General features: G+C 45.0%; 1 protein-coding gene across 1 annotated transcript in view; it reads left to right on the forward strand.

Annotated features, from left to right (window-relative positions):
- Nucleotides 1-357: 357 nt before the first annotated feature.
- The window catches only part of PARP1 (poly(ADP-ribose) polymerase 1), a 38,381-nt gene continuing 15,349 nt past the window's right edge, over nt 358-23,389 (forward strand). The window contains exons 1-9 of the mRNA XM_083604472.1: nt 358-809; nt 9,533-9,695; nt 10,143-10,258; nt 11,298-11,512; nt 16,045-16,141; nt 17,296-17,412; nt 20,274-20,450; nt 21,766-21,907; nt 22,698-22,838. Of these exons, the coding sequence (XP_083460598.1) occupies nt 690-809; nt 9,533-9,695; nt 10,143-10,258; nt 11,298-11,512; nt 16,045-16,141; nt 17,296-17,412; nt 20,274-20,450; nt 21,766-21,907; nt 22,698-22,838 (1,288 nt within the window). The 5' untranslated portion in view covers nt 358-689. The remainder of the gene's footprint in view (nt 810-9,532; nt 9,696-10,142; nt 10,259-11,297; nt 11,513-16,044; nt 16,142-17,295; nt 17,413-20,273; nt 20,451-21,765; nt 21,908-22,697; nt 22,839-23,389) is intronic.

A 23,389-nucleotide genomic window follows, 5' to 3' on the forward strand; every position in this document is an offset into this window, starting at 1 on the left:
CCCGGACTGACCGTGGAAGATTTCTAGGTAACAGCAAAACACTGGATCATACCACACAAACACGCACATCCCAAAAAGCTTGCCTGCCCTCTGCTCTACACAACCTGAAAGTGACCTGAAACCCTATTTACTCAGAAGTAGACCCCAATGGGTTCTTACTCCCAGGAACATGCGCGCGTAGGACAACAGCCTGACTTTAGCAGCATTCCATCCGGAAGGGCTTTTCAGTCACGGCACAGCTACTCAAAGGATTGCCTACCGAAAAAGGAGCAAGCACGTGCCGCCACCCAGAGGAGGCAGAGCGAGGGAGAAGGGAGAACGCCCTTAAACGCCGAGGGCAACTCCATAGAACGCCCTCGCCGACCACGTGACCCCCGGCCCTTTCCCTCGCGGCTCCGCCAGCCGAGCGCGACGATTCCTCGTCATCCTCCCTGGAGAGTTTGTGGGGGTCGCTCTCGAGACCTAGGACTCCTGGGCGCGGCGCGGCTAATCGATCGCCGAAAGGAAGAAGGCTTGGACGGGGCGCGGCTCGATCGCTCTGCGCTCGGCTCCGAGGGGCGGGAGCCTGGCTGTGTAAGAAGCCATCCGGCTGGTTTTTTGGCGCCGCTGCTGCTGCTGCTGCCTCCTCCTCTCCTCCGCCTCCTCCTCCTCAGCCCGAGCTGATTTCGGTCGGGCTTGCTGGTGCAGCTATGGCGGAGCCTGCAGAGAAGATGTACCGGGCCGAGTACGCCAAGAGCGGCCGGGCTTCTTGCAAGAAATGCGGCGACAACATCGCCAAGGACTCGCTCCGCCTGGCCATCATGGTGCAGGTACTTCGCCCGACCAGCCGCCGCGGGCTCCGGGCAGCCCCGCCGCGCCACGTTGCTTGCAGAGGCGCAGGTGCCTTTGTAGGTGCGCCTCCAGGGTTGCTCTGGGGCCGCCGCCGCCGCCGCCGCCGCCCTTTGTTTCTGGCAGCAGCCAGATGGAGCAGCAGCCTTCCGGGGTCCGATCAAGCCGGCCATGTGCCGCATGCGGGTTTCGGAGGAGAAGCCGCCCACTTGCACGGCCTCGCTCTTTGCAGGGCGAAGGGGCTTTCCCCGTCGTTCTCCTCCTCCTCCCGCTGCCTCAGAGCAGCTCAGCGTGCAGGTCTAGGTTTAGGCTGCAATCCTAAGCACACTTACTCGAGAGTAAGCTCCGAGCAACTCAGGGGAGTAGAGCGGCGCCTGGATAAAACGTGGTGAACCGCCCTGGGCCACGTTTACCTGAAGGCAGCTGTATAAAAATAAAGTAACACGCGCCGTAGGATTGCGCCATGGCTTGGTCATCCGCGTGCTCCTCCCTCGGCCACCTCCGGATGGCTAAAGGGGTTGGTTTGGTCACGGCGAGGAAAGCTGCCCCAGAGTGGCCGGTGTCAGATTTTGTAGCTAGCCGATCGCCAAGTGCAAAATCAGAACTTGGTTGCCACTCTTGAAGATCTCGCTTGGGTTGGCGGCGATCAGGAGAGTTGACTTGCAATGCAGGCTTTGGGGCATGCTTCTGAGAGAAGTAAGCACCTTGTTACTCCCAGGTAAATGGGCAATGTGCTATACAAATACTGTGGGTTTAATAGGGAGAAAGTAACTTCCTTTAAACTCTGTGGGATTTGGTTTAGGTTCAGGGTACACATTAGATCAGGTCCCAGTCCCCCAGTCACATAATGCAGTCACACGTTTTCAAGCTGTACTCCAGAAGCATGAGAACTGGAAACTTAATTGTGCTTTTTATGCAGAGTTTGCCTTGTCTTGGGCAATACTTTGTTGTTGCTTTCATCAGATATCTGTGGGGGGTACCATTTCTCTCGTTTTGCAAGTATTTATTAAATTTGTGTCATGACCTTCCTTCCAAAGGAGCCCAGGGCAGTAAGTTTAGAATTTTGGCAGAGGTTCTGTGTGTAATGTTTAATACTAGCAACCCCTTTCTCCCTTATTGATGGCCAGTTTACTTCCATAGAAATCAATCAATAACACATAACAAAATATCATGAATAGGCATATATTGATAATACACCAGCTTAGTTTTAACTTCTGAAATGTTGTAACAGCAGTGGTAAAATATATATGATGAGAAAACTTGTAGAATTTATGTGCTGCGAATTGGCAACACTACTTCTAAATAATTTGCATTTCAATCCTGTGCATGCCTATTCACCAGAAAGAGCAATTGAGTTCCTGAGACTTACTCCCAGGGGTCTGCAGCACCCTTCACGTAACAATAACTACCATAGATTTGTCAACATTTTCAAAAGTCCATGGCTTGGCTTTTGAAAAACAGGGGGTCTGTAGTACTCTGCAGTACTTAGCTAATTGGGAGCCACTGGTCTATAGAATTGCAGCATCACTTACTAAGTTTGTTGTTAGTTCTCCAAGAAATATGCCCCAGCACCTTAACATTATAACGCAATAAGGTAGGCTACACTGACTTTAAAACACAACCATTGGTAAGTATTACAAGGTGATAAAAACAGTCGTAATATGAGTAGCCCATAGACAATCTGCATTGAATGCAAGTACAAACTGTCTCCACCAATGCACAAGTATTTCTGTGAACATGTACACTTGTTGATTTGTACAGCAACTACTGTGTACACAGATAAACCTGGTGTATTCACAGGTTGCATACTCACTGAATGTAATGTGTGAACACATCACATTGTAATGGTATAGCACTAATATTACAATTACTTAAGCATGCTTCAGTGTATGAAGCCTGAGAATTATTCACCAGCTTTGTGCCCGCTCTTTCCGTTTCCCTTTCCCTACTCTGATATGCCGCAGTTCAGTACTTCTGAGGTTTCTTGAATCAGTTTTCTGTTACAGCCAAATTGGGAATCTGTGTTTTAATGTCTGATTGCAAACATGAGCTTTCTAGTCTGGGTACATGACAGGAGCTTCCCCTCTGCTCTGGAATTATAGGCTGAGCTTGCAGTTTTAAGAGGACATGGCTTTTTGGCCCAAGGAGGCTCTGGGTTATCATCATGTTAAATCGTGTTTCAAATCCTGATCAAGCCAATTTGACAGCTGAGATTATGCAGTAAGAAAGGTGTGAAGGCATACCTGAGTGGCAATGACTCAGACTTCTGTTAAAAGACAAAGTTGTAGCTAAAAATAGATTTCTCACATGCTGCTGTGGGTAACAAAAGATTTAGGTCATGCAGGAATAACTGTCTTGGAAACAAGTCTGTTAAGATAATGCCTAGTAAACCAAATAATTCAAGTGAACAGGCAGGCATAGATAAACAGCAAATAAGTGAACTTTCTCTAGCAAAAGACAGGTCTGCTCACAAGCCTTTCCCAACTGGAAAAGCATCCAAATAGAGGTCTCTTGGTTTCAGAGTGCTTACTCCACTCGAAAGACAATCTTCAAAGATTGTCTTCCACTATGAATTTAGTGGCTACAATTATTCATAAATCAGACATGGAAAACATTTCTCTTGAACGGTTCAAAGACCTCTGTCAACATACAAAGCACTGTATAAACATCTGGAAAATGATAGAAATTCAATTAGCATATGCTGGGTAATCCTGAAAGACTTTTATAGTATTCAAAATATAAAAATAATTCTTGTTTATTAATTCCTCGAATAATTACTCTGCAGAAGCGCTTGGGCCCAACAAGTTATTCTAAGTTTTGTAATCCCAATGTTATTTTGATGGGTTCTGCTCCTCCTCTAGTGAGGAAAAGATGCTTAGCAACTGCTCACTGTCTCCCAGAAATCCCTAGCTCATTTTACATTTTTCCCTTTTACATTGACTACATCAGTGGTTGGGGGAATGTTACAGAACTCATGCTAGTTAACAGAGTATGGTTCTTAAACTGCCTTCTTTAAAAAAATGGCCTGATGTGCAGTAGTTAGAGTGTTTGACTAGAACCTGAGAGACAATGGTTGAATCCCCACTCGACCATGGAGCTCACCTGCGTGTCCAACACCAGGTTTAAGGATCACCGCAAACCAAGAACTTGGCCCTTTAGGGGGAAGTGTAACCCCATCACAGATACTTTGGATCCCTATTGTGAGTAACTGATCCCCTAGTCAGCAGGACTTTTGTATTAAATGGATTTTGTTCTCACAAATCAAGTTCCTTGCTTTTGTTTGGAACTTGCTGCCATGGAAAAGTTGTGCAGCAGCACCTCCAGTAAGACGATAGACAAAGAGGCTGCACTCACACAGCATTGCAAACCATCAGAAGCCAAGAAGAAAACATAGCTTCGTATTGTGGTTTGCATGGAGCAAGACAAGTCATAAAACATGGTTTGAACATAACATTAAGTCAGGGACTGGAAAGGAAGGAAGTAGGAACTCCTGGACTGGTATGTGATATTAAGGAGTGGGGTGAATTATACCAAAGTATGTGTTCTGTGCGGGGCACAAGGTGCAAGTCCATTAGGAATTAAACATCAAAAGCAGCAACTTCAGTTGTACAGTACTGGGAAGCAAGTAGGCAGCCAGTGGAAAAACATTCAGTTGTTTAAATAAGATGGCCTTTTGCAGCTAATATAGTGCAAAGTGCACAGCTTTGTTTCTTGTTAAGAGATTACTGAGGCTGAGTGAGAGCTTTTTCAAAGGATTTGCAGAAGGTCCCTTTCAGCTCCTTCAAAATAAGAAGAAGAGGAGGAGGAAAAGTTAGGGAGAGGAATACTTTTTCATCTGCTGTACCTTTTATATTACCATGATCTGAATAGATTTGCCTTGGATTCTAAGGCCTAGAATATGACCCAGAATCCTGTGCAGAGGTTGCAAGGCAGGTCTGGGTTTCCACAGCAGAAAAATCAGTGTAGCTGAAGATACAGGGTTGAATCCAAAATTCCCATGAGCAGGTCCACTGTCCCTCAGACCTTGTGGGGGGCTGGACTATATTTTGTGTGTGTGTGTCTATATATATATATATCAACGAATTCCTATGCCCCACAAATAACCCAGAAATGCATTTTAAATAAAAGGATGCATTCTACTCATGTAAAAACACGCTGGTTCCTGGACTGTCCGTGGGCCGGATTTAGAAGGCAATTGGGCCGGATTCGGCCCCCGGGCCTTAGTTTGCCTACCCATGCTCTAGAATAATGTGGGAGGTGACCCTGGGGCAGCAGCAGGAAGGGGCACTGGCAAAACCTGCATCCTCCATCTTCCTCCAGTGAGAACATATGTTGGATCTCAGTTCATGAGATAATTTTGGATTCCTCCCCCCCCCCAGTTCTTTCTAGGCTGCAGTCTTGCAACCCTATAACTGCAGTATCTTGTAATTAGAAGTACCGTATTTTTTAAAAAAATAATATTTATTGCTTTTAAACATTACAAAAAAGGAAAGAAAGGGGAAGAAAAAGAAGAAAAACAATACAATACAATATATAAACAATACACAACACAACATTAACACAATAAACTAAACAAAACAAAGCAAAAGCAATTTAAAACACACATTATACCGTTTCCATATCATATCTTACATTCACTTGTTTCAGCGACCTCCTCACACCTCCCTTTTTGTATTCCACTTCTATTAATTGTTTCAGCAATTCCTTTCCATCTTCCTCTATTTTCTGTCATATAATTACCTTAACATATTTTTTGTAATAATTATAAGTATCTTAACATATTTTAACCTTATTTTCCCTTTAATACTCCAATAATCTATTTGTACTTAATTCCTTATAACATTTCTACTAAAGCCATATAACTTCATTCCAACATTTTTCTAACACTCATTAATTTTACAATATTTCTAGACGTACCGTATTTTTTCACTCTATAGGACGCACTTTTTCCCCTCCAAAAATGAAGGGGAAATGTTTTTGCGTCCTATGGAGCGAATGCAGGCTCCTTGGCTTCAGCGAAAGCAATGCAAAGCCTCCAAAGCGCGGAGGGAGCAAGACTCTCCTGGCTTCAGCGAAAGGAACCCGAAGCCTTTGGAGCACAGCAGGACCTCGCGCTGCGCTCCAAAGGCTTCGGGGTGAGCTGCACAAAGCCTCCGCAGGGCAGCGGGGTGAAGGCACCCCGCTGCCCTGCGGAGGCTTGAAAGGCTGTCCTCGAACCCAGAACAGAGAGACGGAGTGCTGCACAGCATCTCGCTGTTCTAGCTTGGGGATGCCGGGGCTTTATGGGGAAACTCCAGGCTTCCCCCTTCAGCCCCGACACTGATTTGATTCAAAATATTTTTTACTTGTTTTCCTCCTCTAAAAACTAGGTGCGTCCTTTGCTCGGGTGCGTCCTGTAGAGCGAAAAATACAGTATTTTACAACCGTTGTATTAAATGACTTGGTTGCACATTCCCCACCCCTCCCTTTTAAGAGACTTCTGGTATTATCAGCAAGGGCTTTGTTGCTTTTGTGAGAGATGGACAGCATTTTCTTTGCCAAGATCATTAGCCATTAGTGAGTAATAGCTTAGGTCAGGAAAACATCCACTATAAGAGTTGGAGGGTATTTCCTGATAACATTGAGCAGCCATCCTCATTTGTTTGCACAGCAGCATTTCCTCCTTTTTCTGTGTTGCAGTTGTCATGTAGGAAATGAAACAGTCAGAACTGGTAGCTTCCTGGGAACACTGGTGTGAGGAAGGCATTGGTAACCAATTTCACCTTTTCAGGAGAAAAGAGAATTACACAGAACTAGGTAGTAAAACTTTTACTCAGAGAGTAGACCTGTTGAAATTAATGGATCTAAGTCAGTCATGTCTATTAATTTCAGGTGGTCTGCTCTGAATATGACAAATGTTGGGGAAAACTCTTAGTGTTCAATTTGCCATTGTTCATTGGTAGAGCATCTGCTTTGAATAATGAAGGTCTAAGTTTCAATTCCTGGCATCTCCCAAGAATCCTGAAATCCTGAGGAACTGCTGCCAGTCAGTGTAAATGGACCAAGTTAAATGGACCAAGTGTCTGCCTTGGTATAAGACCTTCTTATAATCCTATGTTATTCATTTATTCATATGAAGAAGAAGAACTATAGCTCAGTGCATTTAGAAGGCATCTCCAGGTAGGTTTAGGAATGTGCCCTGCCATACAGTGTTGAGCTCTAGTCAGATCAATGGTCTGACTTCTGAGGAAGCTTCCTATGTTCCTGTGTAACCGATACTCCAAAACAGTGTTTGAAACTCCCCAGGTGCCAGGCACATTTTGCAACTGGTGTGGGTCCAATTGCAACCATGTGGAGATCTCTGGATGCGAGGTTGGCAACAGATATCTCCATCTGGCTGGCCCCTCCAGTTTTCTTAAGCAAGTAAGCAGAAGAGCTTATTTATTGCATTTATATCCCACCTTTTCCTCCAAGGAGTACCTGGTTTATCCCCCTCCTCAGTTAATGACCCTGTGAAGTAGGTTAAGGGCCTGGCCCAGGGTCACCCAGTGAGTTTCATGTCTGAGTGGGGATTTGAATCCTGATTTCTCAGGTTCTAGTCCCACACTCTTCGCCACCACACCACACTGGCTTCCTAGAGTACTTCTGCTGTGGGGCAGCTATGTAAATTAAGTAGTTAAATAAGTATTGGGAAAGCGAAAAGTAACTTAGAGAAGCCCGGTACATCTTAGTTGGTTTTCTTCCGTATTGTTTTATTTGATGTTTTAATGTGTTATAAACTGCTTTGAGATTTTTTTCTTTGAAATATAAAGCGGTATAGAAATTAATAATAATAATAATCGTAATTTTCATTGCGGGAAAAAGGTGCCCAGACATCCCATTGTGGCGACCACAACCTAGCCTTAAGGTGCCATTTGGCTATTAGCTTATAGAGATATCTGAGCTCCAAAATGTCGCTGATACACATTCAAATTAGAAAAATGTACAATAAAAATCACATGCATTATAAATTATGGACCCATGAGGTGATTTCCCCAAACTGCGCACACCTGGCTTCGTAAGTAAGGACGTGGTCACAAAGGAATACAGTGGTACCTCTGGTTGTGAACGGGATCCGTTCCGGAGCCCCGTTCGCAACATGAGCAGAACGCAACCCGTGTCTGCACGTGCACGGGTCGTGATTCGCCGCTTCTGCGCATGCTCATGACATCATTTTGCGCGTCTGCACATGCACGAGTGGCGAAACCCGGAAGTAACCCTTTCCAGTACTCCTGGGTCGCCACAGGACACAACCTGAAAACGCGCAACCTGAAGCAAACATACTATAATTGGGAGCTTCGTGTGTATCTCTGATTTGTTCCTTTGCAAGTGGGTCTCTCTGACAGTGAACCCCACTGGGATCGGCTACACTAGGGAGTTCCCCATTGGGAAACTGGGGGGGGGGGGCTGTGAGCCTCTTGGGAGGTTCTGCTTTCAGAAAATACCGTTCAGCAGTTTGGGACTGACTGCTCGTCTTTGAGGTTGTCCTGTGATGTTTGGTGACTGACAGGTGGGTCTCCCCAACCACCTATTACAATTTCTGGGGCCCTGAGTGAGTTTGCATCAGAATGGTATTGAGTGGGGTGTCAGTTTCACCTCAACCTTGTTGCATTGGAGTAGGGCCTTGAAGCACGAGAGGTGCTGCCTCCTTTGTGAGCCTTTACCTGAGGACATTTAACGTTCTGAAGAGGCCGCTGCTCACGTTTCAGCTTTTAGAGCGTTTAGGATTACTTGGTAATAATGATGGGAGGTCGCGCTACGTTCTGCTCTGCCGTTCACAATACTTCAGGCGCTTCATGAAAAAACCCTAGCATCTGCTGTCTGGAGTCATTTATCAGCTAAATGAGATTACATTCCTGTGTGAAGCATTTCAAGGGCGTTAGTAGCAGACAGGGTATTTCATAGGGCTTCCGGCTTCTTCTTCTTTTGGTTTTGAACTTAATTCTGGTCATGCACGGCATATTTCTGACTCCAGTTACTCTGCTCTAATCTGTGTTCTTGATACCTGAGAGCTTCAACATGTCTGCACCCATCTCCCAAGCCTATGCCATTTTTTGAATACCCTGAAATGCATTAACCTCTTCCTGCCACCTTTTATCTACCTGTTCCCAGACCTAAAAGTAAGATTGAATTGTGGAGAATGTTTAATTTAATTCAATATTTATTTTGACCATTTTTATGCCACCTAATTACTATAGCCTCTTAAGTAGCGTAGAAGGGGACTCGCTCCAATAAGGCTAAAAATGAGCTTAAATTAAGAATTCCTGGAGTGGTTTAACAATCAGTCCCTCTTCCTAGGGAACTCTGGGAAATGTAGTTCTGTGAGTGGAATGGGGGTCTCCTAACAACTTTTAGCACCCTTAACAGACTACAGTTCCCAGGGTTCTTTGGGGGCAAGCCATGGCTGTTTAAAGTGGCATAATACTGCTTTAAGGTGTAGCTGTGGCCTGAATGTGGCCAGGATAGTAACTAAACAGCCTCTGCAGTGCTTTGGTAAAATGATGAAGGGTGGAGGGGTGATGCTCTGGAAGGGGGTGAGGTTATAAAATATATTATAAGCTGGGCCAAAATTACATTGAGTTCCTCCACACACACACACACACACACACACACCAAATGGAGTAGCCATGTTCATATTTGAGTTTCTTCCTCTCCTTTTCTTCTTCTTTTCTTCTTTTCTTCTTAGTCCCCCATGTTTGATGGCAAAGTACCCCACTGGCACCACTTCTCCTGTTTCTGGAAGCGGGCTCGACTGGTGTCCCACACCGACGTGGTCGGCTTCTCAGAACTGCGTTGGGAAGATCAGGAGAAAATCAAGAAGTCCATAGAAAGTGGCGGCGCCGGAACAGGTAGGCAAATGTTTAGTGGCTTTCGAAAGAGATAGCTGCTTTCGGTATGAGCCTAGATATCCAGCAGCTTTGAGTGATTTGGGTTCCCAGGCTTGTGGGCTAGTTGCTGCCCCAGATGCGTGGAAGGTGTCTTGGATGCAAGGAAACCGGCTGTAAATAAGAATCAGCCTCCCATGTAGTTGCCATGGACATTTGCAAGTTTTCAGCTTGAGGACTGGAGGAAATGGTTTTTGCTGTCACCACCTGGAATCTTCTTTATCCCCGTGCAAATGGGGATTGACTAGCTGCAGTTAGGCCTCTTTCTTTTTTCAGGTGTAGATACCGAATGGTATCTTCAGGGTTAGATTTAACCCATGTTCACTACCCAGAGGTCCGTGCAGGGAAATGCTGGACATTTATCTAATAAATATAATGTTTATATATAAATATATATTGTTTGTTTTCCAGGCAAAGGTGACCAAGAGGGAGGTGGCAAAAGTGATAAAAGTTTAAACGATTTTGCCGCAGAATATGCAAAGTCCAACAGAAGTACCTGCAAAGGCTGTGATCAGAAGATAGAAAAGGTAAAATAGGTGTGCAGTTCTGTGTCTCTGTAATATGAGTTATAGCACTCGTAATGTATAAATCCTTTTCGGGAAGGGCCGTAGCTCGGTCTCTGAGCATCTGCTTTGCTTGCAGAAGGTCCCAAGTTCAGTCCCGGCGTCTCCAAGTAGAGCTGGGAATGTCCCAAGTCTGAAACCATGAAGAGCTGCTGCCAGCCTGAGCTGGATGGACTAATGATCCCACTCTAAATAGAGCAGGTTCCAATCTTCCTGTACTGTGGAGGGTTGAGAAATTCTCTAGAATAATGTGGCTGGGGGCTAAAGGGGGAATTGGCAAAAATTGTCTCCTTTCAGAGCATAATCTGTAGTTGTGGACCTTTCTGTACGAATTAGAGGCACTGATTAATTTAATTAATAGGGGGGAAATTAATGAGATTTCTCTCTCCAATATGCTTCATTATTGTCTTTTAATATGCATATTTTTCCTCAACCTTCTTTCAATATCTCATGCAACCTTTTACAATCTTGTGGAGCTCACGTGTTTGGTATAAGAGCTGACTTAGCCACTATAGTGTGAATTCGTTTATAAAAATTCTCTGGCCTTTTTGCACATAATGGTAAGCCAAACTATGGCTTACTGTGAACGTGCAAGCATGCTGGTGCCGGGAAGGAACATCCTGGCCAGTTTTGCAGCTCATGGTTTGTTTTGAGCAAGACAAACTAGCACTAGATGGAATCTACACACAAATAAAAAACGCTGTGAAACTGCATTTTTAAAAAAAGTTTTGAAGAAGAAAATACATTGAATTTGCCATAGCTCACTCTCGCCATCTAGTGTCACATTTGTATATTGCACTTTACAGCACCCTTAAAATATTTTATTTGCAGCTGTATAGCTGAGTCCCCAGTGTGGCAGTATCAGGACTGGGGGAGGAATGAAGGGGGTTCCAGCATGCTTGCTTGTTCACAGCAAGCCATAGTTCGAAGCCAGTAACACAGACAGTTGTATGGTCTCACTCATTTATTTAATCTGCCCTCCTTCTCCCACTCTCTCCTGCAGGGTCAAATCAGGATTTCAAAGAAAATGGTGCATCCCGAAAAGCCCCAGTTGGGGATGATAGACAACTGGTACCACCCAGCCTGTTTTGTCAGCCGCAGAGCAGATCTGGGGTTTCTTGCCTCTTTTAGTGCCTCTCAGCTGTTAGGCTTTGGGCTCCTGAATGCTGAAGATAAAGAGACTCTGAAAAAGCAGCTGCCTGCAGTCAAGAATGAAGGGTATGTTGAGGATGCCAAAAGAAGGCAGGGTTTCTGTTGACGCAGCAGTAGCTCAGACAATTGTGAGTCAAGCATAGTAATGCCAGAAACTTTAAAAGGTCTTTCTTCAGTTTTCCACTCCCCGGACGGAGGGTCTTCAGAGAGCTGCCAAGAGACAGCTCAGGCAGGGGGCTTGGCTAGTCTTAACCTTCCTTGCGAGACAAGTTGCTCAGACTGAAGTCCTGTCATTTGACCTTCTTGGTTCATGGAGTTACCTGGTCCTGCTGGGCTGCTCATCGGCAAGGTGGCACTTCATAGACACAGATAACAGGCTGCCCATTGTTCTGCCCCAATGGCACAGGGAGTAAGGTGTCTTGACTAAGCTGCAATGGTTGCTTGTGTGAAGCCCTTAACAGGGTCTCCTTTGGTACAGTGGGAGTGCCTGCAAACGTAAGACAGACTCGCAAAGTGTGGGACTAGTGTTTCTCAAACTTGGGTCCCCAGCACTGTTGGACTTCAAATCCCATCATCCCTGACCACTGGTACTGCTGGCTAGTGTTGATGGGAGTTTTTGTCCTGCTGAGGATCCAAGTTTGAGAAACATAGCAGTTGGGGCTAATCCCGATTTCCTTTCGTCCCTCTGTTTCCCCTGGGGAAGCGCAATCTTTGCCACGGAGGCGGAGCAAAATGTCAACTGGGGTTTTTTCTCATTTGCTCTGATTGAGTGCATAGTGTTGGGTTGGGTTTTCCAGGGAAAGCTGTGGGGCAAACAGAAGACCTCTCGGACTCATGCCTAGAAAGCATGGGGCAAGCAGAAAACCACTCACATCCCTGCTTTCTAGGCACGGGATAAGTGGAAGTGTGGGCAAATGCTAAATACCCAACTTCTTTCTGAGGCTGTTCAGGCCTCTGCGGCTCATGAAATATATATACAAGCCTTACTTCAACACTTGGATGGTATTGTGAGCCAGACAAAGCACCCAGCCCCTCTTAGGAAAGTCGCTTCTATGCCATGTTTACACTCGTCAGCTATTGCTTGCAACCAAGGGATCAGATCTGCATGCTTTTTTCCCATGTCTATTTTGAGGCTGCTGCTTTGTCTCACACCCAGAGCAGCATAGGAAACTGAAGCTGGATAAACGATTTGCTCTGGCAACTGAGCCTAATCATGGAGGCTTTGACTATGCAAATGTTCCGGGGTGGGGGGCTTTTGCTTCCATTTTCTTTTTTTTTTTTTTTTTTTTTTTTTTTTTAAATAATATTTATTGAAGTTTCCAAAATACAGAAAGAGAAGAAAAGAAATTATGAAGATACATTCAGAACCTTATTTTCAAACATCCACTTTCTGGGACTCCCCCCTTCCCCCACCCCTACTGTATTCCCCTTTCATGTTGTTGTTTCCACAAGTTCTATTTCTGATTTAAAGCACAATTTATATACCCCATTGTTCAAATTTAAATTTATACAAACCTTATGCAACACCCTTGATAAAAAAAAAGCAAAAGATCTCTCCCCATAGCCCACCCCCTTTTCTTTCCACAATGTCCCCCTTTTTTCCCATTAAAGTAAAAGCACACAGAATAAAAGTATAAAAAAATAAAAAATATATTAGAAAAAAGAAAACCAATTCAGAAAATAGTTGCAAGCCTTTGGATTCTAATTCTCCCTCCCCTTCCCCGGTTTAATTTCCCTTATCCTCCAATCTATGTTTCCAGCCTGGAAATCTTAAGTCCATCAATCCCATTTTTCCCCCAACTCCTTGCAGAATTATTTCCCATTTCTAGGATTACTTTCTTTAAAAATTAATTCCTAAATCTTTAAAAATGTCAAATTATAAAATTCCCCCCATTGTTCTTTCAAGGTTATAGTCCAGCTTCCTCTTGTTCCGCTGCTAAAACTTTCTTATTCAGAAGTTTAGTAACTCTACATGGGTTGTTGTTATTCAGGAACAAAAACTTGCGTTCAGTCCCTTCCTTCTTCAGTAAGGTATTCTGTTGTCTCCTTTTAGTCTAAACACCCTGTAGACAAGATTCAGTTTCCGTTTTGCAGCTTTCCCAGGAGATAACCAGTTCTGTGAAATTCCGGAGTGTTGTATTTTTCCCGGCTTACGCCCATCTTTGTAATGTCCCGAAACTCCTCTAGGGGGGTTGTTGTAACTTTGTTTCCAAAAATCCGATTGTTCTCCGTATTTTCGCCATTTTGTATTCAAGTCTTAACAAATTATATCAAGTTGTAACAAATTTGACCAGCAAGGTCCTTGTAATAAAATCCTCTTTAATATTCCGACTTTGACAGCTACTTTGACAGCTGTCAAAATCACCGGCTCTTTTCACCAGGCTCACTCCTCAATCGCCCCGGTTCCCAGGGAGGGGGGTGCATTTTCCTTCTCCTTCAATTCTTCCTCCAGCACAATTCTTGTACTTTCCCATCATGGAATTCTTAATTTAGCAAAGATACCGTTCTTTTTGGGCCTTGGCTTCCCAATCCTTGTTTTAAAATGTCTACAATAGGGAGGGGGACTGACTTCCTTTTTAGATCCCCCCCCGCTCGTCTCAAATCCCAAAAATTTTTCTTCTTTTAAACCCGATTTCCAATTTACTCACGGGTTGTTGTTAAAAGTCCAAATTCTCAATGGAAGAAGTCAGCGCTCTCCGCCGGATGGCATGCGGCTTCGCTCGGCAGGGATGGCAGAGGACTCAAAGCACCACGCTTCTCCCCGGCACCCGATCCGTAGCCTTTAAAAAGGCTCCTTCACGAGTCGGGAGGGCGCTAGCGGTGCTAGCCGAGTCTCCAAGTCCACGGCCCCCGTGGCCGTGGTTTCTAAGGGTCCCCGCATCGCCGGTGCGGTAAAACCCAGCCCCTGCCGAGCCGGCTCCCTCCGGAGCTCGGAGGGAGTCCGCCATTCGGCGATGGCGCCAACCCGGAAGTCCCTTTTGCTTCCATTTTCAAAGGAGGTAACTTTTCATTAATGCTCCTGCATCGCTTCCATAATGAAATATTTGCATTTGCTTGCCAGGTTACTACAGAAGCACAGAATGGTGCTAGAATCACAGTGGAAAATAGCTTGGTGTCAGTGCTAAAAGCAGCTTCATTTGTCATCGCGTTGCTAGTTTGAAGTCACTTAGATTCTTGGTTTCTGTACATGCGGCAGAGACATATCCAGGTCTTCAAAAATGGCTAGACTTTCAAGAAGCTTTCTCATTCAATAGGCAGACCTTTGCACCCAAAGACCAAACAAGGCATTGTGGCACAGTTCAGTCGCTTCCTTTTCATTCCTAGGGGAAGGGGTCAAAGGTCGAGTCATAGGGCATCTGCTTTGCATGCAGAAGGTCCCCTGTTCATTCCCATTGTCTCCAGGTAGGGCGAGGAGACCTTTTGCCCATTTGGCAAGTGTGGTGAAAATGATCAAGGGAAATGCTTTGATTTCAGCAGTGGGAAAGAGGCTGCAGTCTTAGTGCCATTGGTATTAAGACTCTCCAGATGTGGTTAGACTATAACTCCCATCATCCCTGCAAATTGACTGCCTTGGCTGGGCCTGAAGGGAGAGGGAGTCCAACAGCATCTGGAATGCTGCAGTTTCCCCATTCCTGCTGTAGAGCATCAAGATAGCTAAGGATAGTTAATGCTTTAAGGGAAGCGGTAGGTAAGATGGACTTTCTTTGTTCAGAAAGCTGGTTGCAAGGTGTTCTAGGACTGCAAATCTGGGACTGGAGACAGAAGTCCCAAGCACTTGACCAATCTCTAAGCTCGTAGTAGGAAAGGGAGGGCCCCCCAGCACAGGAACAAAGAGAAAAGGAAATTCTCTACAGTTCTATGTTTCTGTGATCTTGTGTGGTGTTTTCAGTTAACAACATTTAACCAATTTTCCATTTAGCTCAATGTATCTCAAAGTGTTAAACCATTTCTGGGCACTTTTCAGTTTCATGATTTGCATTTTGATGATGGGGATACTTGAAACGGATCTCACAGATATATGTAAAAGCTGCAAAGAAAGGAAGGGGAAAGCTTATGCCAAATATACAGTCCATCATAACAGGGGCGAAGGAAGACGTCGTGACACCCGGGGCGGGCATCGCTACGTAGGGCGCATGTGCCGCACATGCGCTGTATAGCAGTTTGTCGCCGTACAGACCCTCCGTCATTGTCCCTCCGTCATTGCTCCAGCCATTAGCAGAGGATCCCAGCACCGCTCGTACGGTGCTGGAGCGGCGCCAGCTGCAAACCACTATACAGCGCATGTGCAGTGTTGCTACGTACAGCACATGCGTGCTACACGGCACATGCGCTGTACTTAGCGGTTTGGCGCTGGGATCCTCTGCTCGCGGCTGCAGCTGTGAACGGAGGATCCTCCACATGCGGCCGCGGCAGTGCAATGGCTGCTTGCGCTGTTGTGAGCCCCCGCAGGGTGACTTGTCAGACATGGAACCCAGGGCGTTCCGCCCCCCCATTGCAATGCCACTGCATCATAAACTGATCCTGCCCAAGAACTAGTAAATGGAACTGATGGGCTAACTTTTGAGTAACTACTGACCTGAGTTTTCTTTCTCCTCCAGGAAGAGAAAAGGAGATGAGGTGGATGCCAACGTAGTCACAAAAAAGAAACCAAAAAAGGAGAAAGAAAAACAGTCTAAACAGGAGAAGTTGCTGAAGGTGCGTTTCTCAGTGACTTCTCTTTGTTTCTTAGTTTGCTTCTCACTGACTAAACACTCTTAAACTACCTTCTGTGGGGGAATTCAAAAGCAGTGCAGACGTATGGAATAAAAGCAGAGATTGTCCTTTCTGCATTGCCTCTAGCCCAAAGCGGTTTGGAATCCAAGCATATATGCAAGATTTGCTCCAAGCAGATCACAGTCAGTAAGCCAAAAACAAACATTGTCTGCACATCATAAACAAACTAGTAGACTCAGGAGCGGTGGTGGTTTCACCAGAGATATATCACTGAGTGAAACCACCATCCCACTCTGGCCTCATACTGCACAGAAGGAGGAAAAAGCTGCATCGGTGAGACACCGATAAATCTTGTTCCTCCCTCTGCCTCTTTAAACTGCTCAGCTGAGGATCCCCCAGCCGGGCGCTGGCTCCCACACAAGCGGGGGGAGCACTGGGGATGGCTCTGCTGGGGAGTCCTCCTGCCCCCAGATGAGCTGTACAAAGAAACTGCCTTGTCCCAGTCCCCTAGGCACTGGGGTGAAACCGCCTCAGCTCCCACGGTGAGAGCTGCGGCAATTTCATCTGGCGCCTCGCAAGCTGAGGCCAATGCAGCTTGTTTTTTTTAACATCGTGGTATATCGCCAGACCGCAATGTTTGGCTGGCGATATACCGCAGTGTTGAAAAGCTGATATCGCCCAGCCCTAACCTCCACTCCTTTGTTAGCTGACTTGCTAACAACAGAATTAACCGTTAGGATGCAAACTGAATGATCTCTGCTGTTACACTCCCAACATGGGGCACCCCCTTTTCCCCCTGCAATGTTCCTTGCCATGTGTCTTGCATGTGCAGTGGTACCTCGGGTTACGAACTTAATTTGTTCCGGAGGTCCGTTCTTAACCTGAAACTGTTCTTAACCTGAGGCGCGCTTTCGCTAATGGGGCCTCCCGCTGCCGCCACACTGCCAGCGCACGATTTCCATTCTCATCCTGGGGCAAAGTTCTCAACCCGAGGTACTACTTCCAGGGTTAGCAGAGTTTGTAACCCAAAGTGTTTGTAACCTGAAGCGTTTGTAACCCGAGGTACCACTGTACTACACTTTAATAGTTCCATTAAGAAATAAATCTTTTTTTACCTGTGCTGTTTTCTTCTACAGGAACAGACGGAATTGATTTGGAACATCAAAGACGAGTTGAAGAAAGCTTGTTCCACCAACGACCTGAAAGAGCTCCTGAAAGCCAACAAGCAGGACATTCCTTCTGGGGAATCCGCTGTGAGTTGGATTCTCTCCTGTAGATGACATTTTGACTTGCTCTGTATTAACACTCCTTGCACGTTAATTACATTTAGGTAAATGTTGACAAAGTGAAATGTTTATGGAAGGAAAGCCCTACTCTTAATACCTTCAAGAAGAATGTGGTTTGCGTCCGCATGTAGGGAAGTGTTAATTTTGTTACCCTTCACCTGAAGATCTCGGGGCGGTTCACAAGAGAAAATTGAGAGAGGAGATATTCAGTACAGTGGAACCTCTGCTTACAACCATAATCCATTCCGGCGGTCCAGTCATAACTAGAAACGTACGTAAGCAGAGGCACACTTTTCCATAGAAAGTAATGGAAAAGTGAATTGATCCGTCCTAGATGATGAAAAACACCCCCTAAAACAGCAATTTAACACGGATTTTACTGTCTAACGAGACCATAGATCCATAAAATGAAGGCAATAAGCAATGTAGTCTACTATAAAATAAATAAGACAGTATTGTAGATGAAAAAAAATTACATCTTTTTTCTTACGTGCACTGAGGGTGGGTGGGCTTACCTGGCTACAAGCTGGGAGTGGGGCAAGGGTCAGTAAAGAGCTGATTCACTTCGGCCAGGGTCACTTTTTTTCTTGCCAGGCCAGGTTCTTCTCTGGACTTTCTCAGGTTAGTTTCTCGGTGGGGCTGCAGTGCGCCCTCTTGTAGGCGGCACCTCTTCCACAGCTTTGGGGGTGGGATGGGGGCCTTCTCCCTGGCGGCAGAGGCCCCAGCGCTGCCCCGTAACCGGCCGGGCAAGCTCCAGGCTGCTGGCAAGGCCTCTGTTCATATCTAGAGGAGAGTTCATAAGTCAAAACACCTACTGAAGGTTATAACTGGAATCGTACGTAAGTAGAGCCGTACGTAAGTTGAGGTTCCACTGTACTTGATTCTTCTTCTGAGGGTGGACAAATTGGAAATGGGTCAAAATGCTCTTGTGACTGCGCGTTCTCCGGATGGCTGGAAACATTTGTAGAGCTGGAAGGGAGCTAGGAGGTCACCTCTTCTAGCCCACAGCTTAGTCCAAGGCCTGCCATGTAGGATCCAGCCACGCTGTCCCTGACATGACTGTCCAGCCTCTGCTTAAATATTTCCAGCAAAGGAGAGCCCACCACCTCCTGAGGCTGTCTGTTCTACCGCTGAACAGCTCGTTAGGAATTTTCTTTTAATGTTTAGCCAAAAACTGCTTCATTACAATTTCCAGCCGCTGGTTCAGTCTCCTGCCCTCTGAGGTGCCTGTCCTGTTGTCAGTTTCAAAATAGCAAATAGTTTCAAAAAGAGCAAATAGCATACGCCAGATTATCATTATGCTTGTTCATTATCATCATCATCATCATCATCATCATCATTTATTATTGTTGCATACTGCCTTTCATTCAGAGATCACAGGGCAGTTCCAGGGTGGATTTGATTTAAATCAAATCGATTTAAATCACTAATCAGTAAGACTTGATTTAAATCCTTTTTAAAGGAAAGACTCATTCTTGCTGGTATAATGTTAATATTTACAACCAGAGGAAAGTTTCGTTTTTGGAATAATAAATTTTCTTAGACTGAGTTTTAGCACACATGAAAAACTTAAAACAAATCCTTATTTCCTAATAAATAGCCTTTGGACTATAATGTGACATAAATAGAAAAGTATCTTTAGAAAGATTTTTCTTTAAAATCCGATTTTAAAAAAAATAAAAAATCATTGCTTTTTATTATCCACCCTGGGAGGTTCATAGAAACACAAAATGAGAACACAAAATACATGGTGATAATAAAAAACACCCAATAACCCACCTCCCACAAACATTTTAAAAGCCAAAGAAAGTTTACTCAGCCAAAGCTCTGGTTATAGAGAAATGTATTAGCCGAGCGCCTAAAGATATGTAATGAAGGGACTGGATGAGCCTCCCTGAGGAGAGCATTCCACAATTATTATTATTATCATTACTATTTATTGATTACCTGTCCTTCACCCTAAAGTCCCAGGGTGGATTACACTAATAAAACACAATATTAAAAACACAACTTGCTGTCATAAAACTATTCTAAGAGAGATGCTAAGAGCCATGTAGGGGGGCTCCCTCCTCCACAGTATCTGCATCGGCAGCGCTTGATTTCTTCCCTACTAAATTGTAGGTGTGGTTTCCATGCTTCTCCCAACATGCCCACTGAGAGGCTGTGTGCGGTTCTAGATTGGGAATGAGGAACGTTTGGCCCTCCAGATATTACTAAACTGCACCTCCCATCCTACCCAACTCCTGGCCATGCTGACTGGTACTGATAGGAGTTGGAGTCTTAACAGCGTTGGAAGAGCCCCGGGTTCCCATCCTCAGCGCCAATGAAAGCGTTCAGGTTTTTGACCTGCAGCAGATCGCCTTCCCAAACTGTTGTCTTTCGGACCCAGCAACTTCCTTTCAGGAAAGCAAAGTACTGTACAATCCTGAATAGCATTGACGTCTTCTACCCCATGAGCCCCAAACTTGGAAAGATGTACAGTGGTACCTCAGGTTACATATGCTTCAGGTTACAGACTCCACTAACCCAGAAATAGTGCTTCAGGTTAAGAACTTTGCTTCAGGATGAGAACAGAAATCGTGCTCTGGCGGCGTGGCAGCAGCAGGAGGCCCCATTAGCTAAAGTGGTGCTTCAGGTTAAGAACAGTTTCAGGTTAAGAACGGACCTCCAGAACGAATTTAAGTACTTAACCCGAGGTACCACTGTATAGCTGCAGGCCATCTTGCTGCAGAGTGAGGTCCTGAGTTGGTGGTTTGTGAGTAGTATGGTGCAATAAATACTTCCTCTTTTCTTTCTTTCTTTTTCTTGTCTTTTCATGGCTTTTTTAGATCTTGGACTGTGTTGCAGATGGGATGGCCTTTGGGGCTTTGCTGCCCTGCGAGGAGTGCAAAGGGCAGTTTGTGTTCAAGGGCGACGCTTACTACTGTACACGCTACATCACCGGTTGGACCAAGTGTGTTGCCAAGACGCAGACTCCCAAAAGGAAAGACTGGGTAATCCCAAAGGTAGGCACTGCATCATGTTTTTAACTGCAAATTTTAATTTATTTAATAGCTACACACACAAACACAGTCTCCCTGTGCTGCCCAGTACTGTCATCCCTTCTCCTGCCCCCCTCCCCATCTTTCTGGTGAAAATAGGTTTGGGCTGGACCTGGAGAAATTGGACTGGCTTCGTCCCACGCACAGCTGCCTTGCTCCCATCTTCAGCAATAGCCTTGGTGGATAGGAGAGAAAGGAGGAGGCAGATACTTCTCTCGTTTATCCATCCCTTCCTCTCTCCATCTCCAAGAGTATTTTTTCCACAGTTGGCAGAGCCAGGCTTGCTTTGATCGGCCCAGGGTTGGTCAAATGCATCTAAGCGATTCCTGTTCTGAACCGCAGGTCCCAAGGGGAGCCTGTGTACTCGAGTGGTTTGACTCAGGGATGCCAAAGGAGGGCGTCCAAAACTCTGGCACGATCAGTTCCAGTGCTTTATTGTAAGAAAGAGCAAGCTTGCAGTAAATCAGCCTGCTGGGCTTTGCTGCCATCACAAACGCAGGAATTTTTGGTTTTATTAAGCAGAAATGGTTAGAGCCCTGTCTGGGATGGGTAACAGGGGTGCAGCCTAGATTCCCAGCAAAACCTCCCCCACCCCTCCACTGAGTTCGGAATGCAGAGGGGAATTATAAGCAAAATGTATTTACGATACGATAATCTTTATTGTCATTCTCCCATTCAGAACAATGAAATTGAAAAATCTACATAAGACATTCAGAAACCAAACAAGCTTGCTATCCCAGGTATCCCAACCTGGTTAGCCCCCTAAAAACTCTGATACCCCATTTTAAAATACAATATACTCCCATAGAGACTCCTTACACTGCGTTTAAAACCAAAATCGCATTTGAATAGAAACTGTTTCTCAGGTGGCTAGTCCTAGTCTTTATAACCCTGTACCTTCCTCCAGAAGGCAGAAGCTGAAAGAGATCATTTCCGGGGTGCGCACTATCCTGCGCTATCTCTGCAGCTTTCTTATGGCACCTGGAGGCATAGATTTGATCCAAGGTGGGAAGAGTGCACCCACTTATTCTCTCCGCAGTCTTTACAACCCTGGACAGCATTGTTTTTCCCCTGACCATGCAGCTCCCAAACCCCTTGAAAGAAATTGTGTGTGGCTCCAATGTGAATTACATTTTTGGAGAGAAGCAGACCTCTCTCTAGTAGTGCAGAGGAATCTTCACAATAAGAAATATTATTCTCTGAATTAAGTTGATTTTGATCATTGTAGTAGCCTGTGGGATTTTCTCATGTGTGTTAACTTTTCTTACCCAAAACGCAGGAGTTCCGTGAAATTGCTTATCTAAAGAAATTCAAATTTAAGAAGCAGGATAGAGCATTCCCTCCAGAGGCTGCCTCTGAAAACTCAGCACTTCCTCCAGCAGTTTCTACCCATATTACAGAGAACTCAGCTGCACCAGCAGGTAAATGACCTGCAGGCGTTGTTCATACTAAAGAGAAACTGATTTGATGAAGAAAACTTTCCAAAATGTTTGCAGAATAGGCTGAAAGGGGTGAGGAAAGCACAGGGCAGAAATGGCCTTTTTCTGTCCTCTTGCTGCCACCTACTGGCTAATGGGAGCATAATAAGCCCCCTAATATAAACTAACACAGAGTTTTCCAAACTTTTCCTGTTGGTGACCCACTTTTGAGACATGCATCATTTCACGACACAGTAATTCAGTTCTTCCAGCAAACTGGAGGTTAAACTAAGCCCTTTCTCGAGCCCCAGGAGGAGCGCAGGGAGTGTTCATATGACACACCTACATACTGCAGCCAACTCTCTTTTAACATGTTGTGACACACAGTTTGGGAAGCTCTGAACTAACAACTTAAAACACTCTTCCCCAACCCTGGTGCCCATCGCATGCTAGACTACAACTTCCATCAGCCATAGCGATCACAGCCAATGGTAAAGGATGATGGGAGTTGTAATCCAAAACATATAGAAGGCTTTAGGATGGGGGGAGAGAGAGAGGCTAGCCTGCATGATGCAAATACAAGTTTTAAGGCTTGTAGGCAATGCCAGGCAAAGTCTTGACCTTCATGTAACTTATGTGGTATAATAAACTATAAATTAAGCAATTCATACACATTTTCTTAAAATTTGGGTAACCTCGATGGATATTTTTTTCTCAATACGTTCAGAGTTTTTTGTATCTCCTGTGTTTCTTCTGTACATCACACAGTCTGTGTTTACCTTTGAACCGCCAGATAAACCGTTAAGTAGCATGAAGATTTTGATCGTTGGAAAACTGTCAAAGAACAAGGATGAAATCAAGTCTGTCATTGAGGAACTTGGGGGAAAGGTGACGGCTACTGTGAACAAAGCTGACCTGTGCATCAGCTCACAAAGTGAGTAATGCTCTTAATGGGTGGCGTTAAGAAACAGGAAGATTCCCAGTAGGAGAAAAGGGTGAAGTTAGATGAGGTAACTAGTTAATATGAAAAGAAGAAGTACAGTGCAGTCTAGGAGTGGGCGATAGATCGATATATTGTCTGAAGCCAATTTGAAGCCCCTATTGTGATATCGGTTTCATCATTTTTGACCTGGAAATATATCGCAAATCACGATATGTGTGGTGCATTGTGTGCAAAAATCACAATGTGGGAAAAACCGTGAAGCCAGTCAATGCCTCTATATAGCTCCATCCTTATTTCAGACATCATGATATATCAGTATATCACAGCGTTTAGCTGGTGATATATCAGGTTGAAAACTTCTGGTTTGGTGCCTGCACTACCCTTTGAAACGCCCTCTTATTACATATCAGATGAGCACCTCTTACTGTCTTTTTGGTGCCTAGTGATGTGCACCCTTTTTCAACAAGCCTCTTGAGCAGAGAATCTTATGCTGGTCAGTATCTGCGTTGGGTTTGAAATTGGCTTTTATATGTTTTGTGGTT

This window comes from Podarcis filfolensis (genome assembly GCF_964270895.1).
Source record: "Podarcis filfolensis genome assembly, chromosome: 3".
Classification (NCBI taxonomy): Eukaryota; Metazoa; Chordata; class Lepidosauria; order Squamata; family Lacertidae; genus Podarcis; species Podarcis filfolensis.